The 20,040-nt window shown below is 45.4% G+C and overlaps 2 protein-coding genes across 5 annotated transcripts in view; one reads left to right on the top strand and one right to left on the bottom strand.

Moving 5' to 3' along the window:
- CDCA7L (cell division cycle associated 7 like) overlaps positions 1–8,358 on the top strand; it is a 38,957-nt gene extending 30,599 nt beyond the window's left edge. For 3 of the 4 annotated variants that reach the window (XM_049641607.1, XM_049641605.1, XM_049641604.1), the window contains exons 4-10: positions 423–791; positions 3,077–3,148; positions 3,264–3,434; positions 4,097–4,222; positions 5,527–5,676; positions 6,539–6,675; positions 7,198–8,358. In XM_049641607.1, coding sequence (XP_049497564.1) covers positions 423–791; positions 3,077–3,148; positions 3,264–3,434; positions 4,097–4,222; positions 5,527–5,676; positions 6,539–6,675; positions 7,198–7,228 — 1,056 coding nt within the window. In that variant the 3' untranslated portion in view covers positions 7,229–8,358. The remainder of the gene's footprint in view (positions 1–422; positions 792–3,076; positions 3,149–3,263; positions 3,435–4,096; positions 4,223–5,526; positions 5,677–6,538; positions 6,676–7,197) is intronic. The other variant, XM_049641606.1, reaches the window with a different exon arrangement.
- Positions 7,695–20,040, bottom strand: part of DNAH11 (dynein axonemal heavy chain 11) — a 357,765-nt gene continuing 345,419 nt past the window's right edge. The window contains exons 78-82 of the mRNA XM_049641609.1: positions 17,276–17,458; positions 17,081–17,196; positions 9,553–9,665; positions 8,956–9,096; positions 7,695–8,288 (exon numbers count right to left, since the gene is read on the bottom strand). Of these exons, the coding sequence (XP_049497566.1) occupies positions 8,041–8,288; positions 8,956–9,096; positions 9,553–9,665; positions 17,081–17,196; positions 17,276–17,458 (801 nt within the window). The 3' untranslated portion in view covers positions 7,695–8,040. The remainder of the gene's footprint in view (positions 8,289–8,955; positions 9,097–9,552; positions 9,666–17,080; positions 17,197–17,275; positions 17,459–20,040) is intronic.

Raw genomic sequence — 20,040 nt, 5'->3', positions numbered from 1 at the left:
GCTGTCCTGTTCCTGCTGTTCAGGGCAGAATCGTCAGTATGTTTTCCCTTAGCACTCCATCTGTGTGAGGATAACTCTTAGGCCATACATAGCCTTTTCTTTGGCTTTGCCTCATACTACTTGGCTTCCAGATGTTCCACAGTGGAGGAGCCCCGTCCGTGAGAGCATGGCTTCCAGCCCGTGCTGGGAAGGGAACAGTCTGCTGGTGGATGTGGCCGGGTCCCCAGGCAGTGGTGGAGAGCCTGCCCTGGGACCATAGTCATCAACAGACCACCTGAGCACTTAATGGACCAGAGGGAACTAATTAATAGGGAGGGGAGGCTTTCTTCTACTCATTTTTTCTCTAATGGCAGAGTGTTTTTAAACGATGTGCTTTTGAAGGTCAGTCACAAAACATCGTCTTTGCCCTTTCATTTTGTCAGCTTGTGGAGTCAGATTTGAGCGATGCTGGTAAGGTGTCTTCAGCGAGTGAAGAAGAGGATGAAGAAGAAAAGGCTACACCCAGGAGAAGCAGGCCGAGGAGAAGCAGTATTGGTCTTCGAGTAGCCTTTCAATTCCCCACCAAGAAACTGGCAAAAAAATCTGATGACAGTTCTTCTGAGCCGCTATTTCCTAGCAAACGCTTACAGGACAATAAAAAAGCAATTCTTGGAAGAAAGAGAAGCTGCAGACAGGGGAAGGAAAGGGAAGATTCGGTGTCTGAATCTGAGGATGACTCCAGGGATGAGGGCCAGGAGAGCTCTGATGCGCTGCTGAAAAGGACCATGAACATCAAGGAGAACAAAGCCATGGTAAGGCCTGGCAGCGGGTGGTCTAGGAGCTGGCACTGAGCCCTGCTTAGCGACCACGGAGGCTCACGGAGCTGCCCTCATAGCTGCTGTCGTCTGGGCTTCTGTCAGGACATGTGCTCTGGTTCTTATGTGTCCTTTCTCTGTTCCTGAAGGCCAACCAGTTACTACCCGGTGAGCTCTGGTTTGGGAACAGAGACTCCCAGGACCATTTTTAGCCCTGGTTCCTGGTGCCAATGAACTAATGCTGCTTACAGTTGACCATTAGGAAGTTAAGTTCTAGATATGTAGTGGTATTGGACAGGAGAGGCCAGTTCCCAGCACAAAGAAACTAAAGATAAAAAGAGAAGCACACTTTGAGAGTTGCAAGGTGCAATTTAGGTGGGGGCTTTCAACAGGAATCTTTCTTCTTTGATGACCCACTGGGTTTTCAAGACATCATATGAGAGAATGAAAGAGGCCTAGGTATTAAAACACACTGAACAGTTTTGAGTCACGTTACCAGTTAAGTCTTCAGTAGAATGAATAATGATACAAGGTAAAATCTTGGTTATGTGTATTTGGTTTTTCTGTATTTGGTCAGTAACTGTTGTTTGGTTCGTAATTTTGCATATACAGAATTAATAAAATTCTGCCACTCAATCCCTTTAGCATTTTGGTATATTTGTAATAATTTCTTTTTAAAAAGCATAATATAATGATGCTTTGTTTGCAATCTTATACATCTAATAAGTTATTTAAGAAAATAGCCTAGGGGCACCTGGGTGGCTCAGTCAGTTAAGTCCAACTTCGGCTCAGGTCATGATCTCACGGTTCATAGGTTTGAGCCCCGCAGTGGGCTCTGTGGTGATAGCTCAGAGGCTGGAGCCTGCTTCAGATTCTGTATTTCCCTCTCTCTCTGCCCCTCCCCTGCTCGTGCTCTGTCTGTTGTCTCTCTCTCTCAAAAGTAAATACACTTAAAAAAATTTTTTTTAATTAAAAAAAGTTACATAAATCATATTTGTGGGAGAAATTTATCCTAAGACCTGTTTATACTTATTAGCTAAGGGAAATTTTTAGCACTGCATCTCTCTGCATCTTTAAAATAAATGTTCATGGGGCGCCTGGGTGGCGCAGTCGGTTAAGCGTCCGACTTCAGCCAGGTCACGATCTCGCGGTCCGTGAGTTCGAGCCCCGCGTTGGGCTCTGGGCTGATGGCTCGGAGCCTGGAGCCTGTTTCCGATTCTGTGTCTCCCTCTCTCTCTGCCCCTCCCCCGTTCATGCTCTGTCTCTCTCTGTCCCAAAAATAAATAAAAAACGTTGAAAAAAAAAAATTTTTGAAAAAAAAAAAATAAATCTTCATGACTTTTTAATGATGCCTAAACATTCGTATAAATAAGAATCCTAATTGACTAGAATACTATCGCCTGTTACTTAGTATTCTTAGGTGTTTATTTGGGAATATTTCCATTAAGTTATTCTTATGAGAAATTAACTTAAACAGTTTTCTTGGAGCTCTAAACAACTGTCAGAACGATCTAGTTGAGCCTTTTGTTTTGAACACGATGACACTTGCTTTAGGTGTGCACAGTGATCTGTTCTAGGGTCACACTGCGAATTAGTGGCCATGTCAGGATTCCAGCCTCATATACCTGGTCTCATCATTCCAAGGACCACTTCTTCATGTCACGCTTTCGTATATAAGGAATGGGCATAGATTTTATTTCTGTGGATGCTATCAGCATCTCATTAGATAAAAATCTTGGCGTGCCTGGGTGGCTCAGTCGGTTGAGGATCCAACTCCTGATTTCGTCTCAGGTCACGATCTCACTGTTCCTAGGATCAAGTCCTGCATTGGGCTGTGCGCTGACAGTGCTGAGCCTCCTTGAGATAGTCTCTCTCCCTTTGTCTCTCTGCCCCTCCCCCCCTCACTTGCATATGCCTTCTCTCTCTCAAAATAAACATTAAATAAAAATCGTGCGGTGTCTGGGTGGCTCAGTTAAGCACGTGACTCTTGATTTTGGCTCAGGTTATGATTTCACAGTTTGTGGGATTGAGCCCTGTGTCAACAGCTCAGAGCCTACTTGGGATTCTCTCTCTGCCCTTCCTCCACACAGTCTGTGTCAAAATAAACTTTAAAAAACGTGTTTACATATGAGGTTAAAAAATACAACAACTGTTAAGATCCCACATGAACTACTTTAGTCAAGTTTTTACTGTTGGCAAAACTGAAGACTTGGGATAAGGCGTTAGACAAACTCGGCATGGCAATATTGATGTAAGGTCCTTTCTTTTGTTCTGAACTTCAGCTGGCTCAGTTATTGGCAGAACTGAACTCAATGCCGGATTTCTTCCCAGTACGAACCCCAAACTCAGCCTCTGTAAGTAGAACTCCTTTATAATTACTTACTCCAATACTGATGAACATAATCTATTGCCAGATGGCTTTTATTCAAGAAAGCACCTGGTTGCAAATGTCTGTGCTCTTGCTTTCAGAAGAAGAGAACAGTGAGGCGGGCTTTCTCCGAGGGACAGATCACAAGACGCACTAACCCCACCCGGAGCGCGCGGCCTCCCGAGAAATTTGCCCTGGAGAACTTCACTGTCTCTGCTGCCAAATTTGCAGAAGAGTTTTACAGTTTCAGGAGAAGGAAGACAATTAGCGGGGTATTTTCTCAGCACCATAAACATAATATTGTCTGTCTAAGCAATAAGTATGCAGCAGTTGAGCATGGGCATTTCTACCAGGTTCCCAGGTGGAGCTGGTGTTCCCGGGACCACATTCTGAGAAGAACCCCCACCCCCATCTAGGCTGTAGGCTGGAGAAAGGCCTTGACCTGAGTAGAGCAGAGGAGCTGCTCCAGGGTTAGGACCCTCTACTTCATCTTCACGGGGGGCACGAAAGGCCTGTCAGTGGTGCCAGGTGGCCCTCGGGTTTTGGCCTTGGGAAAGGGCAGTGATTCCTCCTAGCCTTTTGAGTTTTAGGAAGGGGGCATTTTAAGTGCTTTTGAGCTGGAGCGAGAAACAACCCTTCCCGTTGGCAGGTTTGGCCATCCGTCGTGGTTCTTGTCTCTGTCCTTACAGGGTTCACGGCTGGTGACTATTGTTGATCAGGTAAAACCTGAGCTGCTCCTTTGTTGTTGGACCACCTTGCCGTGCAGGAGGTTTGGCACTGTGTCTGTGGTGGCAGCTCAGTAGATGATTCCAGGGAAATCGGAGAGGGACACAGTTAACATTTATGGTATTGGAGCTCTGAGAGTGTGAAATTTTTATGCATGTTTTTTAATCAGAACATCTCACACCAGGTTCTGCTTTGGCTCATCTTGCAGGGGAAATGCCAGGGGTATAGACGGCGTCACCGTGTATCTTCCTTTCGGCCGGTGGAGGATATCACTGAAGAGGACTTAGAAAATGTTGCCATCACCGTTCGAGATAAAATCTACGATAAAGTTCTGGTAAATTCTGTATGATGAATAATTTGCATGATTGTGATTCTAACTGGGAGTCCAAGGAACTGGTATTAGAAATCCTGCATTGTTTTTAAACTGCATCTGGGCTTAGACCCTCAGGCTGCCTCCCTTGTGACTGGGAGGACCAACTGTAACTGAGTGGAGGGAGTTGGCTTCCTGCGGGAATTCTCCTCAGGAGAGGTCTCCCTGGGGGATGCACATGAGTTGTGGGGAGGCAGGCATATAGTTTGGAAGAGCATATTGATAATAGTTAACATTTTAAATATTTATATGGTGTTTATTTAAAGAATATTTTTTTAACATTTTTGAGAGAGAGTGCAAGCAGAATCTGAAGCAGGTTCCATGCTCTGAGCTGGCAGCACAGAGCCTGATGTGGGGCTTTGAGCTCACAAACTGTGAGATGATGACCTGAGCCGAAGTCAGATGCTTAACTGACTGAGCCACCCAGGTATCCCTGGTGTTTATTTAAAAAAAAATTTTCTTAATGTTTATTTATTTTTGAGAGAGAGACAGAGTGTGAGCGGGGGAGGGGCAGAGAGAGAGAGAGAGAGGGAGACCCAGAATCCGAAGCAGGTTCCAGGCTCTGAGCTGTCAGCACAGAGCCTGACACGGGGCCCGAACTCAGGAGCCATGAGATCATGACCTGAGCCGAAGTCGGACGCTCAACCGACTGAGCCACCCAGGCGGGCCCCCCTGCCCCCCCGGTGTTTATTTTAAACATAGAAAAAAAAAAAAATACTGTGTTTGTGTGTGTGCTTTTTGATTAACAGAACCATAGTAACGAAAGTTTGACAGAATATCTGTGGTTGGTAGGAAATGAGTTAAAATTTCTTTTAAACAGTGATTTGGAGGGAGGCTTTGTGGTGTTATGCATCATTTTTTAAATGAGGCAGTGTCCCATTAAGGCAGTATTAAAATGTTTTTAATGTAATTGCCAACATTTTAACACCGGGAAATTTTATACTGAAAAGCTCCAGATCACCGGAAGCTGGGCCGGAGCCAAATGTGGCTGCCGTGGGCTCAGGGCCACTTGGGCCCCTGTCACCCTCTGTGGGCTCTTCCTCTCCTGTCTTTCTGCTGGCCTCTCTGACCATCTCATTTCTTCTAGGTGCCCTGCTCTTACTCTAATAGGTTTCCCTGTGGTTTGGACCAGAGAAGTGGTGCTGCTCGCTGCGGGGTGAGAGGCTCGGCCTCTTCACGCCCTATTGAACATACGTAGACAGCATGTGGGCTTGCGCGCTTTGCCCTGTAAGTCCCTCGTTCACCCACCCACCGCCTTCCTCCCTCAGGGCAACACTTGCCATCAGTGCAGGCAGAAGACCATCGACACCAAGACGGTGTGTCGGAACCAGGGCTGCGGTGGGGTCCGAGGACAGTTCTGTGGGCCGTGCCTGCGGAATCGCTACGGGGAGGACGTGAGATCTGCACTGCTGGACCCGGTAGGAACGGTGTGCGCACTTGTGAATTGGACCGGCAAAGAGAGGCAAGCTGAGATGGATGGGGCTCTCAGGACCCTTTATGATCGGGGACCTGTAGCTGCAGAGCTCAGTCTACCCCTTGACACTCCAGAGGAAAAAAAAGGGTTTCCTTCTGGAAAGAGAGCAAGCTGACCAGTAGGGCAGAAGAGATGACTGGGTTTTCCAGGGTCCAAGCCTTGCTTTCCTACCGTTATGGTCTGTCAGGTGCACCTGTGTGGCTTTCCTCCAGCAGCATGGCTTACCTCAGGCGAGGCCAGGGGACAGGTGTGTGTCACTGTGTGCCTGGCTGTCGTCTAAGGTGTTTTCCTAACACAGTCGACTTGCAGTTGTTACTAAGTCATTTAAATTTATGAAGTCGAGTATATAACCTCCCAGGCCCTCAGTTCCCTCCTTGAAGTGAGATAATAGTATGGTTAGTATGTATCCGCTTGAACCTAGGCAGTCTGGCCCAGAGTCTGTGCTCTTACCTCTTTCACAGCAGTCATGGGGTAAATCGCTGTCCCCATTTAGCAGATGAATATAGACCACGACTCCGGTTATGTGGTTTAGGAAGTAGAAGAGCTAGAATTCACACGTCCGTCTCACTGCTCTTTTGTACTCCTAAAATCTCCACAGTTTGAAGCAGGCATCTAATTTTCTGTGTTTCTCCACACGTGGGACCCTGGGTGATCAACCTCTCTGGGCCTTTTGAATCATGGGGAGGAGACTCGTTTAGTCACCCTGTGCCATATACTAGAAGTATCCTGTGACTGAAGGTTGGAGGAGAGACCAAGTGAGCCGGGCTTGAGCACAATGTAGGTAACAGGGGAAACTGCTCTTCCAGGATTGGATGTGTCCTCCCTGCCGTGGGATCTGCAATTGCAGTTACTGTCGCAAGCGTGATGGCCGCTGTGCCACAGGGATCCTCATTCACCTAGCCAAGTTTTACGGTTACAATAATGTCAAGGAATACCTGGAGAGGTAAGTCACAGGTCACAAATGGAGGCTGTCATCTCCAGCTCCAGCTGGGGAGACCGTGGAGGCGGGAGTGGTTGCTATATTTCAGGCAGATGCTTAAAAACCATCTTGAGTGCCATCCATTCCCTAGCTGCTTGCATTAGAACAGCTCAGGGCTGATGTGTTCCCTCTTGGAACGTTTCCCTCCTTTGCTAGGATCTTCAGCTTTGGCACTGCCTGTATCCCCAGTTCCCCCCTCATTGTGTAAAACAGAAATGGAGGCAAGCAGGCTGAGGGGAGAGGTTGGGGCAAAGCGCGTGGCCGACACGGTTACTGCTTTCCAGGGCTGAGGAAGCTGCGTGGGATTCTGCAGTGTGGTTTGGCGAGTGGGAGTGAGGCCCGTGGCTCCCGCTGCCTGGCCGAGGAGTCAGGGCAGGCCTGCCGCAGAGGGGCTGGGCTGTGCACTCAGGGTGTGTGTTGAGCCTAGAACCTGCTTTGTGTTCGTCTCCATACCCATCACACTGACGCCTCCCTTCTTTTCCTCAGCTTACAGAAGCAGCTGGTAGAAGATGATTAAGAACAAAACCAGCCACCTCACCGTAAAGAACTCTAGCAACATATGCCATCCCACGGGTGTCTACGATTTCTTCCAGTTGTGTTTTTATACAGAAGTTGTTCGTTGATCTAAATACTATTTTTTTAAAATTGTTTATATGCTTGAAAAGGTTTCTCAGGAAGACGGCAAAGCAGAGGAATCTATTTACATATATCCACGGGCCCCTATGCGTAGTGAGTGGTTTAAAAGCATCTGCATATGACAAAAACACAGCTTAAATGGGGTGGAGTTAAAAGTCCAGGTAAGTTCCAGGGCAAACGTTGTGTAAGCAGCTCTTGCCTTTGACACTATTTGGTGCCTTGATCTTTACCTCCCAGGCAGTGACCACAGTTCAGACCAGGTAGTTAGTGCTTCTCTGGGTCATTGGAAATTTATGTTAAAGAAAGAATGTTCTCTTAAATTACAAAGTGCAATTAACCCATAGATCTTGAGTACTAGAGTTTTATTTTTATTGAAAGTCACCTTCACGTTACCGACACTGGAGGCCTGGGGACACTGCTGGCAGGACCGTCTGCCTCTTCCTTCAGGATTCACCTGCTGCCTGAGGTCAGGGGCTTCTAGATTTTTTTAATTTAAAAAGATTTTGTTTATGTGCAAGAACTCAAATCCCACTTTCTGATGGGGAGACCGTTAAGGACAGTGTTTAAGCAAAATTAACGCACATGTAAGTTACTTAAAAATTCCAGAAGCTGGAGTGTGTTTTATGGCTCTCGGTAAATTAATGTGTGCGGCCCCCCGGCCAAGGCCTGTGTTGTCCGAGCCTGAGGGCCATCTCAGGCTTCCAGCAGCAGGGCCACGCCTGCCAGGACCCATTTGGCTGCCTTGTCTTTGCTTTTCAATCTGAAGGTCCACACGTAGGTTGGGCCCCTCATTTTGGTTTTGTACACCGGGCATTCATAGGTGTGTTTAGTTTCCTGTCTGTCTGTGGGTATGGCTTTTGCAAAGATAACCGGCATCACAGATGTTAACTCCTTGAGGCAGGCATCAGCAATGGTTCCTGACTGTGTGTCCCATCTGGCACCTGTAGCAAAAACACAAGGATTGCAACAGTGTGGTGTGTTGGAAGCAATAAATGTTCAGTTTTGTCGTTACTGCTTGTCGGCTTCCTTACTGGTGTGGGAGGTTGAGGGGTGCCACAGAAACACTGGAGGCAGGGTTCCACGTCTAAACTTTCCTTTGAAAAATGAACTAATTTGAATTCAAAAGATCTAAACCTTGTTTGAAAACAGACTCTCCAAGAATTCAGGCACAATAAAGCAAATGAGTTTGCCCTCTCTTTAAAAAATTGAATTCTTCAAAATGAATGCATTTCCTCCCAACCGCCCACATTAGAGACTCGAATGCACTGGCATCTTAAGGGCTTAAAGAAATCTTGTAGTAAAACGTCAGAGTGAAGTGACAGTTTTTAATCATTTCACAATCTTTTTAGTGTAGGTCTTAATGCCACAGGTAATTTAACACTAGATACAGATGCAGATTGAAGTGACAGCCATCACCCTACGTGCCTTAAAACTTGGCTGACATTGGACCCAGATCCTGGCATTAAATGTGGTGAAACGAGGTAGACGACTGCTAGATGTGAGTGAGTACAGAGGAGTGGAGTAAACCAAGGACAGATACCAACTTGCAACTGATCGAAGAAAGCTCCTAAATTAAAAACTACACGGGTGCTACTTGTGCTATCTTACCTTCCATGAGGAGCCCGTGGAGATAGGCACCTTCCCGTGGAGGATGGCCATAATCTTCCTTGGTTTTTTTGGTAACATCAACAGTCAAGCACATTTTGTCCAGGGGCCACTCATTTTTGCGAGCCATGGTCTGCATGATTGCTATGGGAAGAGAAGGAGCAGGAAATGGGATGTAGTGGTAAAAGGGCTCTCAGGGGCCCACAGTCAGCTGCCTTTCTGACTGAGGCATTGTGCTGTGCTTCGGGTTCCTGGAAATGTGCGTGTGGCTGCACTAGACTGATGGCCAACTGAGGCCTGCAGGATACCTTCCTGCTTGTGTACATGAACTTTTACTGGAATAGCCAGGCCCATTTGGTTACACAGCATCTGGTTTTGCACTGCGGTGGCAGAAGGGAACCACTGGAGAAGAGACCCCGTGGCCTTTGACAGAAAATGTTTATATCCCACTTCACATGGCTGCTATGCTTGGAACTTTACTTTCTCTGCACACCCAGCTATCACTCCTGCCCCTCCCTCCTGTGTCATAAGCACTGGGGAGCAGGGCAGGTGAGGCAGGATTTGTGCCAGAAGCTGGGGCCACCCAGTTGGAGCCCTTACCAGTTAAGAAGGACTGAGGGTTGAAGAAGCCAGGAAGCCATACCACAGCTGGAAGGGCAAGATCGTGGGTCCAGGTTTCAAGTTCCCGGCATCGCAAAAGGAGGTCATTAAACCTGGTGAACACGAGGTAGGAGGAAACAAATGCACTTTTTAGTAATAGAGTTTTCCGATAAGGTGAAGTAGATTCTTAGAGCATGAACAGGGGAAGGTCAGAGAGAGAGAGAGAAACAGAATAGGAAGCAGGCTCCAGACTCCGAGCTATCGGCACAGAGCCCGATGTGGGGCTCAAACTCACGGACTGTGAGATCATGACCTGAGCCGAGGTCGGACACTCAACCAACTGAGCCATGAGGGCGCCCCGATGAAGTAGATCCCTTTAAAGAGATTTTTTTTCCTGTTGAAATTTTATAACTATTACCACCAGGGACAAGAAACACTGAGAAATGTGGAAAATTCATCTCTACTTAATTTTATTTAGATGCTCTTAGTGATACATGGTAACCACACCCAGGTGATGTGTGTATAATCCACCTGACAGGCTCCAACAGAGTGTGGACAAGGTGTGTGCGTGGCAATGCATGTGTGTGTAAGGATTGGGGTGGGAGGGATGGCTGCTGGGAAGGGCAGAGGCAGTAGAGCCCAGACAGTGGACTTTCCATATACAATAGTCAGGAATGGGGAGGAGAAAAAGCTAGTAAGGGGAAACCACACCTCCGAGCCTCTGCATGACTGTGGTTTGGGAAAATGAGGTTTTTTTACCTAAGTTCAGAACTCATCACAACAGTTTTTCAAGGAACGAGACCAACTCTCACAGAGGCTATGGGAAAATGAGCTTCTCTGATAAAATCAGACCTGTCAAGCTTTGAAATGTAGGATTCAGGGCTCCCAGAAAGAGAAAATGGAGCGTGGGTATGTTAAAGCCAGCAGGGAGTTCTCTAGGGTGAGGGCCATGCGGGCTAGCCCTGAAGTTTCCTGGCACCTGGTTTGGTTACGTGTTACAAAAGCAGCAAGGCTGATGCTCACATTCACACTTGGGTCACTACAAGTTTGTTGTAATGCCTGCCAGTTTACAGCATGGCTCTTACCTGCCCCATGCCAGTTCTTCCAAATCTCTGGTTTAGGGAAAACATAACTGACAAGGCAACGAATAGGAAAAGCAAAGACTTTCAGGGCCACTTGGGTGGCTCAGTTGGTGAAGCATCTGACTTTGGCTCAGGTCATGATCTGGTGGTTCATGAGTTCAAGCCCCGCATCAGGCTGTGTGCTGACAGCTCAGAGCCTGGAGCCTGCTTCCGATTCTGTTTCTCTCTGCCCCTTCCCTGCTTGTGCTCACTCTCTCTCAAAAATAAATGAAACGTTAAAAAATAAAAAAAGCTTTTTTATCTAAAAATGTTACCACAAGAGGCTTTGCATTGTAGCCAAATTACAACAAGTTTTTAAAAAGGGAAATGATTGCCTGTGTAAACAAGATTCTGGTTTGGAAATGACCAGGTAAGAAAAAGGAAATTAGGAAGAAAAACATTTTAAAATGAAATGGAAAATACACAAAAATAAACTCAGAATGGATGAAAGACCAAAATGTAAGACAGGAAGCCATCAAAATCCTAGAGGAGAAAGCAGGCAGCAACCTCTTTGACACTGGCCACATCAAGTTCTTTACACATCTCTGGGGGCAAGGGAAACAAAAGCAAAAATGAACTGTTGGGACCTCATCAAAACAAAATGCTTCTGCACAGGGAAGGAAACAATCAGCAAAACTAAAAGGCAATTGACAGAATGGGAGAAGATATTTGCAAATGACATATCAGGTAAAGGGTTAGTATTCAACATCTATGAAGAACTTATCAAACTCAACACCCAAAGAACATAATCCAGTGAAGAAGTGGGCAAAAGACATGAATAGACACTTCTCCAAAGAAGACATCCAGATGGCCAACCGACACGTGAAAAATGCTCAACATCATGCATCAGGGAAATATAAATCAAAACCACAATGAGCTGTCACCTCACACAAGTCAGAATGGCTAACATTAACTCCTGCAACAATAAATGTTGGTGAGGATGCGGAGAAAGAGGATCTCTTTTGCACTGCTGGTGGGAATGCAAGCTGGTGCAGCCACTCTGGAAAATAGTATGGAGGTTCCTCAAAAAATTAAAAATAGAACTACCCTACCACCCAGCAATTGCACTACTAGGTATTTATCCAAGGGATATGGATGTGATGTTTCAAAGGGGCACATGTACCCCAATGTTTATAGTAGCGCTATCAACCATAGCCAAAGTATGGAAAGAGCCCAAATATCCATCAATGGGTGAATGGATAAAGAAGATTGGTATATATATACAATGGAATATTACTCGGCAATCAAAAAGAATGAAATCTTGCCATTTGCAACTACGTGGATGGAACTGGAGGGTATTATGGTAAGCAAAATTAGAGAAAGACAAATATCCAAATATCCAGGGAGGGGGACAAAACATAAAAGACTCTTAAATATAGAGAACAGAGGGTTGCTGGAGTGGCTGCAGGAAGGGGGATAGGCTAAATGGGTAAGGGGCATTAAGGAATCTAATCCTGAAGTCACTGTTGCACCATATGCTAACTTGGATGTAAATTTAAAAATTAAAAAATGAAATAAAAAACTTGTGTACAATTTGAGGAAATTTGGGTTTTCCTAAATTACAAATTTGACTCTGTAAAATCAGGGACATACCATATTTCCAGAAAATGTGACCAAGAAAAATCAATGCCAGGACACATTTTAATATAGACCAAAGACAGAGAATCCTCTGGATAGCAAGGAAAAAACATGAAGTCTTTTAGAAAACGAGAAAGAAAGTCAGCCACAGACCCCTATACAGCAGCATTTGATCAGAGCAAGCCACGCTGCCTACAAAGCCCCCAACAGTGAGTGGGTTCAGCTTTTTTTTATAACCAGCCAGCCTGTCCTTTGAGTATAAAGACAGCTCATTATATGGCATAAAATAAGGCAGCAAATCCAATGAACAAGAAGGCTGAATCATCCAGCAAATAAAAACAAGAGAGATCTGAAGGACTCAATATATTTAAAACCCTGAGAAAGAAACTAGAATAATAGTCGTAAAAACAGGAAATTACGAAACCAAGTTGGGTACTTTCTCTGATTTCAGTATAAACAACTTGGAATTGAAAAATTGATTTTGGACAATGAAATTTTCTTTTTTAATTAAACATTTTTTTTTTTTTTAACATTTGTTCTTTTTTGAGAGATAGACCGTGAATTGGGGAGGGGCAGAGAGAGAGGGAGACAGAGAATCTGAAGCAGGCTCCAGGCTCCAAGCTGTCAGCACAGAGCCTGACATGGGGCTCGGACTCACAAACCCTGAGAGCACAACCTAAGCCGAACTTGGATGTTTAACTGACTGAGCCACCCAGGTGCCCCGAGGACAATAAAATTGTAAAAGTTAAGGGGAGACACACAGTAAACCGGAAACCATTGAAGACAAAATGAAGTCCACCCACCCCCCCAGAAGTGATGAGATCAACCAGGATATAGCAGAGACAGAGACTGAAAATAAGAGTTCAGATAAGTAAACACAATGAAGATTATGAGGAAGATGGCCTTTATTGGGAGACATAAGGGCTGAGAATTTTTCAGGGTGGAAGCAACGGGTAGACATACACACTTACAATAATAGCACACAGGAGCAAGTAGGATACAATTTTAAAAGCCCACATCTAAATACATCAGTAAAACTGCAGAACATCAATAGTAAAGAAAAAAATCTTAAGAACTTCCCCAGAGAAAACAGATTAGTTGTGAAGGGATGACAAGTACACTTAAGAACAGTCTCATCAGCTATAATAAATGCCAGAAAACCATGGAGTTAGCAAACTCAAAGCGCCGAAATTATTCGTATGCTGGAACTGCAGGTTACCCATAGTACAAGAGCGTAGGGAAAAAGATTCTGATAAAGAACACCATTTACTCCCCACCATATATACTGAGAGCCCTGGTATAGATACTGTCTTTCAGTGAAAAGAGACGGGGGCCCAGAACAAAGGAGCCCAGAATCAGATGTAAAAAGCAACAAAGGAGCAAAGACATCAACACATGTTGTCAAAGCAAAAATAATACTATAAACAAAAATATTGTGGTTTAAAATAAGGTTGAATTACAATTGCAGACCAGAGGAGGCAAGAGGGAGATTAGAGTGTTGACTTTACATTATATTAGAACAGTCAACTATGGGGGTACCTGGGTGGCCCAGTTGCTTGGGTGTCTGACTTCAGCTCAGGTCACGGTCTCATGGTTTGTGAGTTCAAGCCCTGCACAGGGGCTCTGTGCTAACAGCTCCTGGAGCCTACTTCCAATTTTGTGTCTCTCTCTGCCCCCTTTCCCACTTGCACTCTCTCTCTCTCTCTCAAAAATAAACAAACATTAAAAAAGCCAAGTGTGTAGGCTACAATGTAAAGCGTCTCTGCTAAAACAAGGATAAGCATGTAATAAAACTGTTAAAACTGACAGAAGCCTGAAAAACATTGCAATAAAAGTAGAAAAATATAGAAATAAGCACAAAATAAGATGGAAGTCCAAAGTTACCATTATGACAAAACTTAAGTACAATATATTTTTTATTGGAAATATAAAATTTGATTTGGGGGGCACCTGGGTGGCTCAGTCAGGTAAGCATGCAATTTCAGCTCATCTCACGGTTTGTGAGTTCAAGCTCTGCATCGGGCTCCATGCTGATAGTGCAGAGCCTGCTTGGGATTCTCTCCCTTTCTTTCTGCCCCTCCCCTCCCCTCCCAAAACTAAAAAAAAAAAACTTGGACATCCACAGCATTCACAGAAATCCAGTGAGTAGCTTTGCTCACTCTTCCTGCCAGTTGTTTGTTGCCATCTGTGTTCCTTCCACATTCTACCTTCCTTTTTTTTTTTTAATTTTATTTTTTAGTTTTTAGAATTTACATCCAAGTTAGTTAGCATATGGTGCAACAATGATTTCAGGAATAGATTCCTTAATGCCCCTTACCCATTTAGCTCTTCCCCCCCCGCAACCCCTCCAGCAACCCTCAGTTGGTTCTCCATATTTATGAGTCTCTTCTGTTTTGTCCCCCTCCCTGTTGTTACATTATTTTTGTTTCCCTTCCCTTATGTTTATCTGTTCTGTGTCTTAAAGTCCTCATATGAGGGGCGCCTGGGTGGCTCAGTTAGTTAAGCGGCCGACTTCGGCTCAGGTCACGATCTCGCGGTCTGTGAGTTCGAGCCCCGCGTCAGGCTCTGTGCTGACAGCTCAGAGCCTGGAGCCTGTTTCAGATTCTGTGTCTTCCTCTCTCTGACCTTCCCCCATTCATGCTCTGTCTCAAAAATAAATAAATGTTAAAAAAAAATTTTTTTAAAGTCCTCATATGAGTGAAGTCCTATGATTTTTGTCTTTGTCTAATTTCACTCAGCATAATACCCTCAGTTCCATCCACGTAGTTGCAAATGGCAAAACTTCATTCTTTTTGATTGCCGAGTAATACTCCACTGTATATATGTACCACATCTTTTTTATCCATTCATCCATCGATGGACATTTGGGCTCTTTCCATACTTTGGCTGTTGTTGATAGTGCTGCTATAAACGTGGGGGTGCACATGTCCCTTCGAAACAGCACACCTGTATCCTGTGGATAAATGCCTAGTAGTGCAATTGGTGGGTTGTAGGGTAGTTCTATTTTTAGTTTTATGAGGAACCTCCATACTGTTTTCCAGAGTGGCTGCACCGGCTTGCATTCCCACCAACAATGCAAAAGAGATCCTTTCTCCACATCCTCGCCAACATCTGATGTTGCCTGAGTGGTTGATGTTAGCCAGTCTGACATGTATGAGGTGATATCTCATTGTGGTTCTGAACTGTATTTTCCTGATGAGTGATGTTGAGCATTTTTTTTCATGTGTTGGTTGGCCATCTGGATGTCTTCTTTGGAGAAGTGTCTATTCATGTCTTTCACCCATTTCTTCACTGGATCCTTTGTTTTTTGGGTGCTGAGTTTGATAAGTTCTTTATAGATTTTGGACACTAACCCTTTATCTGATATGTCATTTGCAAATAGCTTCTCCTATTCTGTCGGTTTCCTTTTAGTATTGCTGATTGTTTCCTTCACTGTGCAGAAGCTTTTTATTTTGATGAGGTCCCAGTAGTTCATTTTTGCTTTGATTTCCCTTGCCTCTAACGATGTGTTGAGTAAGAAGTTGCTGCAGCCAAGATCAAAGAGGTTTTTGCCTGCTTTCTCCTCAAGGATTTTGATGGCTTCCAGTCTTACATTGAGGTCTTTCATCCATTTTGAGTTTATTTTTGTGTATGGTGTAAGAAAGTGGCCCAGGTTCATTCTTCTGCATGTCACTGTCCAGTTTTCCCAGCACCACTTGCTGAGAAGCCTGTCTTTATTCCATCGGATATTCTTTCCTGCTTTGTCAAAGATGAGTTGGCCATACATTTGTGGGTCCATTTCTGGGTTCTCTATTTTGTTCCATTGGTCTGAGTGTCTGTTCTTGTTGCACCTTCCATTCTTATGTTGGCACACCTCCCTACACAGCAAACACCTGGCTGCCTATGTGGCAGTTCCAAGGTGTACACATTTTCAGTGTGTAGCCCACAGCGGGTCTTGAACTCATGACCCTGAGATCAAGAGTTGACACTTAACCAAGTGAGCCTTCCAGGTAGCCCAAAGTTTTGTTTTTAAGATTTTATTTTTAAAGTAATCTCTATACCCAACATGGGGCTTGAACTCACAACCCTGAGATTAAGAGTCACAGGCACCCCTCATTTGGAATTCCCATGGGGCCTTCCAATTTAAGGTTCAGAGGACCATTCTCGTTCATGGAAGAAAGACTTAGGAAAGTATGGATTAAAGAAAATTCCATACCAAAAAGACAGGACTGGAGGGAACCTTTCAAACTTTGTGTGTTGACTATGAAGCCCAAGGAGCAGTTGGAGAGAGCCCTGGCTGTGAGGGAGCTGTGAATGTTCATCCATGGCTTTGGGACACCTCTCTCCACTCACAGCCACACACAGAAGCAGTTGGATTTATGGTGTACTCTACTATGAGCTTTTAAAAGTCAGCTTTGAGATGGCATTGGTAATCACTGGCTTCGAAAATAAGGTATGAAGGGACACGAAAACAAACTCAGGTTACCTCCCATGGCCATTTAAATAAGTGAATGAAGGAATTTTATTCCCTACATTTTTGACATGATAAACTGAGAAATTAGGAAGGTCAGGTATTTTGTTCAAGATTAAATAGCTAATAAGTAAGGGGCTGTGACCCCTTGCTTTGACCCTGATTTTCACCTGATTTTTCACTGATTTTTACCTTTGGAGCAACCCACAAAAGACACTCAGGAACAACTGGTGGTAGTTTGCACAATTATACAAAGTACAGCCCCAAAGTACTCATAAAGTATAGCCTTCACAGTTCTTCTGAAACAACAGTAACTCAGAATGCTGAACCAGCACCCAGGTGGAGAAAGGCCAGTGGGAGCAGGGAGGGGGTCGCTTACCAGTGGGCCAGGCCGTAAGTAGATGGATACGCCAGTTTGCTCCAAGCATCTGGCACTGTGTCATAACTCAGCTGGGACTGCTGGGCTTCCATGTCAGGAGATAACGTCAGCTCCCCCTTGCATGGAGAAAAGAGGACACATAGTGAGTGCCCTCCAATGTGGGAAAACCTGCTCTGGTACCACTTTTAAACTCACCTTCCAACCAAGGTCTAATTGTTGAAGTGACACACGGATTTCCCGAAGAAGAATATTCATCCTCTCACATTCTTGGAAGCAAACAAGAACATAGGGGCTTCTGTTTGAGGTTTTTTGCATTATCTCTGCCATGTTGAACTCTTCTGGAAGTTTCTCCAAAATGTCATCCAAGACATTCTTAACCTTAAATCATTAACACACACAAAATTTAGCTCCTTTGTATTTCGTTTTTTTAAAGATTCTTTTAAAGTTTATTTTTGAGAGAGAGAGAGAGAGAGAGAGAGAGAGAGAGAGAATATGAATTCCAACCAGTCTCCATGCTGTCTGCACAGAGCCCTACGTGGGGCTTGAACTCAGGAAACCACGAGATCATTGCCTGAGCCAAAACCAAGAGTTGGATGCTTAACCAATGAGTCAATGAGGTGTCCCCTTTGTATTTCATTTTTAGTTACAGGGACACTATCCTTGATGTTTGGAAGTCCCAGAATCTATCCCACAACTCCCAATGATGCTTGCTAATGCATTGAAAACATGTCCGCCACTCCGTGGAGGTGGGCAGATGCACTGCCAACTAGCTCAGCTACCTGTACATGACCGCAGCCCATCCCCTTCTTTAGATCCCACCAGGGAGGAGCTACTATTTGTAGTTTTTTCACTGGTAGCATTTGGGGAATTGAAGAACTGTCATGAATTCCATTTCACTCGTGCGTGTCAAGACACAATCAGAGGAAGTGGAACCCCAACATCTGGGTATTACGTTTTGTAATCCGCTAATTAAAAAAAAATCATTTTGAAAGTCACACAAACCGGAGAGGGAAGATGGCAGCGTAGGAGGACGCTGGGCTCACCGTGCGTCCTGCCGATCACTTAGATTCCACCTACACCTGCCTAAAGAACCCAGAAAACCACCAGAGGATTAGCAGAACGGAGTCTCCGGAGCCAAGCGCAGACGAGAGGCCCACGGAAGAGGGTAGGAAGGGCGGCGAGGCGGTGCGCGCTCCACGGACTGGCGGGAGGGAGCCGGGGCAGAGGGGCGGCTCGCCGGCCAAGCAGAGCCCCCGAGTCTGGCTGACAAAAGCGGAGGGGCCTGACGGACTGTGTTCCGACAGCAAGCGCGACTTAGCGTCTGGGAGGTCATAAGTTAACAGCTCTGCTCGGAAAGCGGGAAGGCTGGAGGACAAAGGGAGGGAGAGCTGCTGAGCCCCCGGACGGCAGAGCTCAGCTTGGCGGGGAACAAAGCCGCTCACCAGCGCCATCTCCCCTGCCCATCCCCCAGCCAAAATCCCAAAGGGAACCAGTTCCTGCCAGGGAACTTGCTCGCTCCGCGCAAACACCCAACTCTGTGCTTCTGCAGAGCCAAACCTCCGGCAGTGGATCTGACTCCCTCCCGCTGCCACAGGGCCCCTCCTGAAGTGGATCACCTAAGGAGAAGCGAGCTAAGCCTGCCCCTCCTGCCCCCCGTGCACCTTGCCTACCCACCCCAGCTAATACGCCAGATCCCCAGCACCACAAGCCTGGCAGTGTGCAAGTAGCCCAGACGGGACACGCCACCCCACAGTGAACCCCGCCCCTAGGAGAGGGGAAGAGAAGGCACACACCAGTCTGTGGCCCCAGCAGTGGGCTGGGGGCAGACATCGGGTCGGACTGTGGCCCCGCCCACTAACTCCAGTTATACACCACAGCACAGGGGAAGTGCCCTGCAGGTCCTCACCACTCCAGGGACTATCCAAAATGACCAAACGGAAGAATTCCCCTCAGAAGAATCTCCAGGAAATAACAACAGCTAATGAACTGATCAAAAAGGATTTAAATAATATAACAGAAAGTGAATTTAGGATAATAGTCATAAAATTAATCGCTGGGCTTGAAAACAGTATAGAGGACAGCAGAGAATCTCTTGCTACAGAGATCAAGGGACTAAGGAACAGTCACGAGGAGCTGAAAAGCGCTTTAAATGAAATGCAAAACAAAATGGAAACGACGACAGCTCGGCTTGAAGAGGCAGAGGAGAGAATAGGTGAACTAGAAGATAAAGTTATGGAAAAAGAGGAAGCTGAGAGAAAGAGAGATAAAAAAATCCAGGAGTATGAGGGGAAAATTAGAGAACTAAGTGATACACTAAAAAGAAATAATCTACGCATAATTGGTATCCCAGAGGAGGAAGAGAGAGGGAAAGGTGCTGAAGGGGTACTTGAAGAAATTATAGCTGAGAACTTCCCTGAACTGGGGAAGGAAAAAGGCATTGAAATCCAAGAGGCACAGAGAACTCCCTTCAGACGTAACTTGAATCGATCTTCTGCACGACATATCATAGTGAAACTGGCAAAATACAAGGATAAAGAGAAAATTCTGAAAGCAGCAAGGGATAAACGTGCCCTCACATATAAAGGGAGACCTATAAGACTCGTGACTGATCTCTCTTTTGAAACTTGGCAGGCCAGAAAGGCTTGGCACGATATCTTCAGTGTGCTAAACAGAAAAAATATGCAGCCGAGAATCCTTTATCCAGCAAGTCTGTCATTTGGAATAGAAGGAGAGATAAAGGTCTTCCCAAACAAACAAAAACTGAAGGAATTTGTCACCACGAAACCAGCCCTACAAGAGATCCTAAGGGGGATCCTGTGAGACAAAGTACCAGAGACATCACTACAAGCATAAAACATACAGACATCACAATGACTCTAAACCCATATCTTTCTATAATAACACTGAATGTAAATGGATTAAATGCGCCAACCAAAAGACATAGGGTATCAGAATGGATA

This window comes from Panthera uncia, chromosome A2 (genome assembly GCF_023721935.1).
Source record: "Panthera uncia isolate 11264 chromosome A2, Puncia_PCG_1.0, whole genome shotgun sequence".
Taxonomy (NCBI): Eukaryota; Metazoa; Chordata; class Mammalia; order Carnivora; family Felidae; genus Panthera; species Panthera uncia.
Note: the sequence above shows the minus strand (reverse complement) of the source record. Positions and strands in the feature narration are given on the sequence as shown.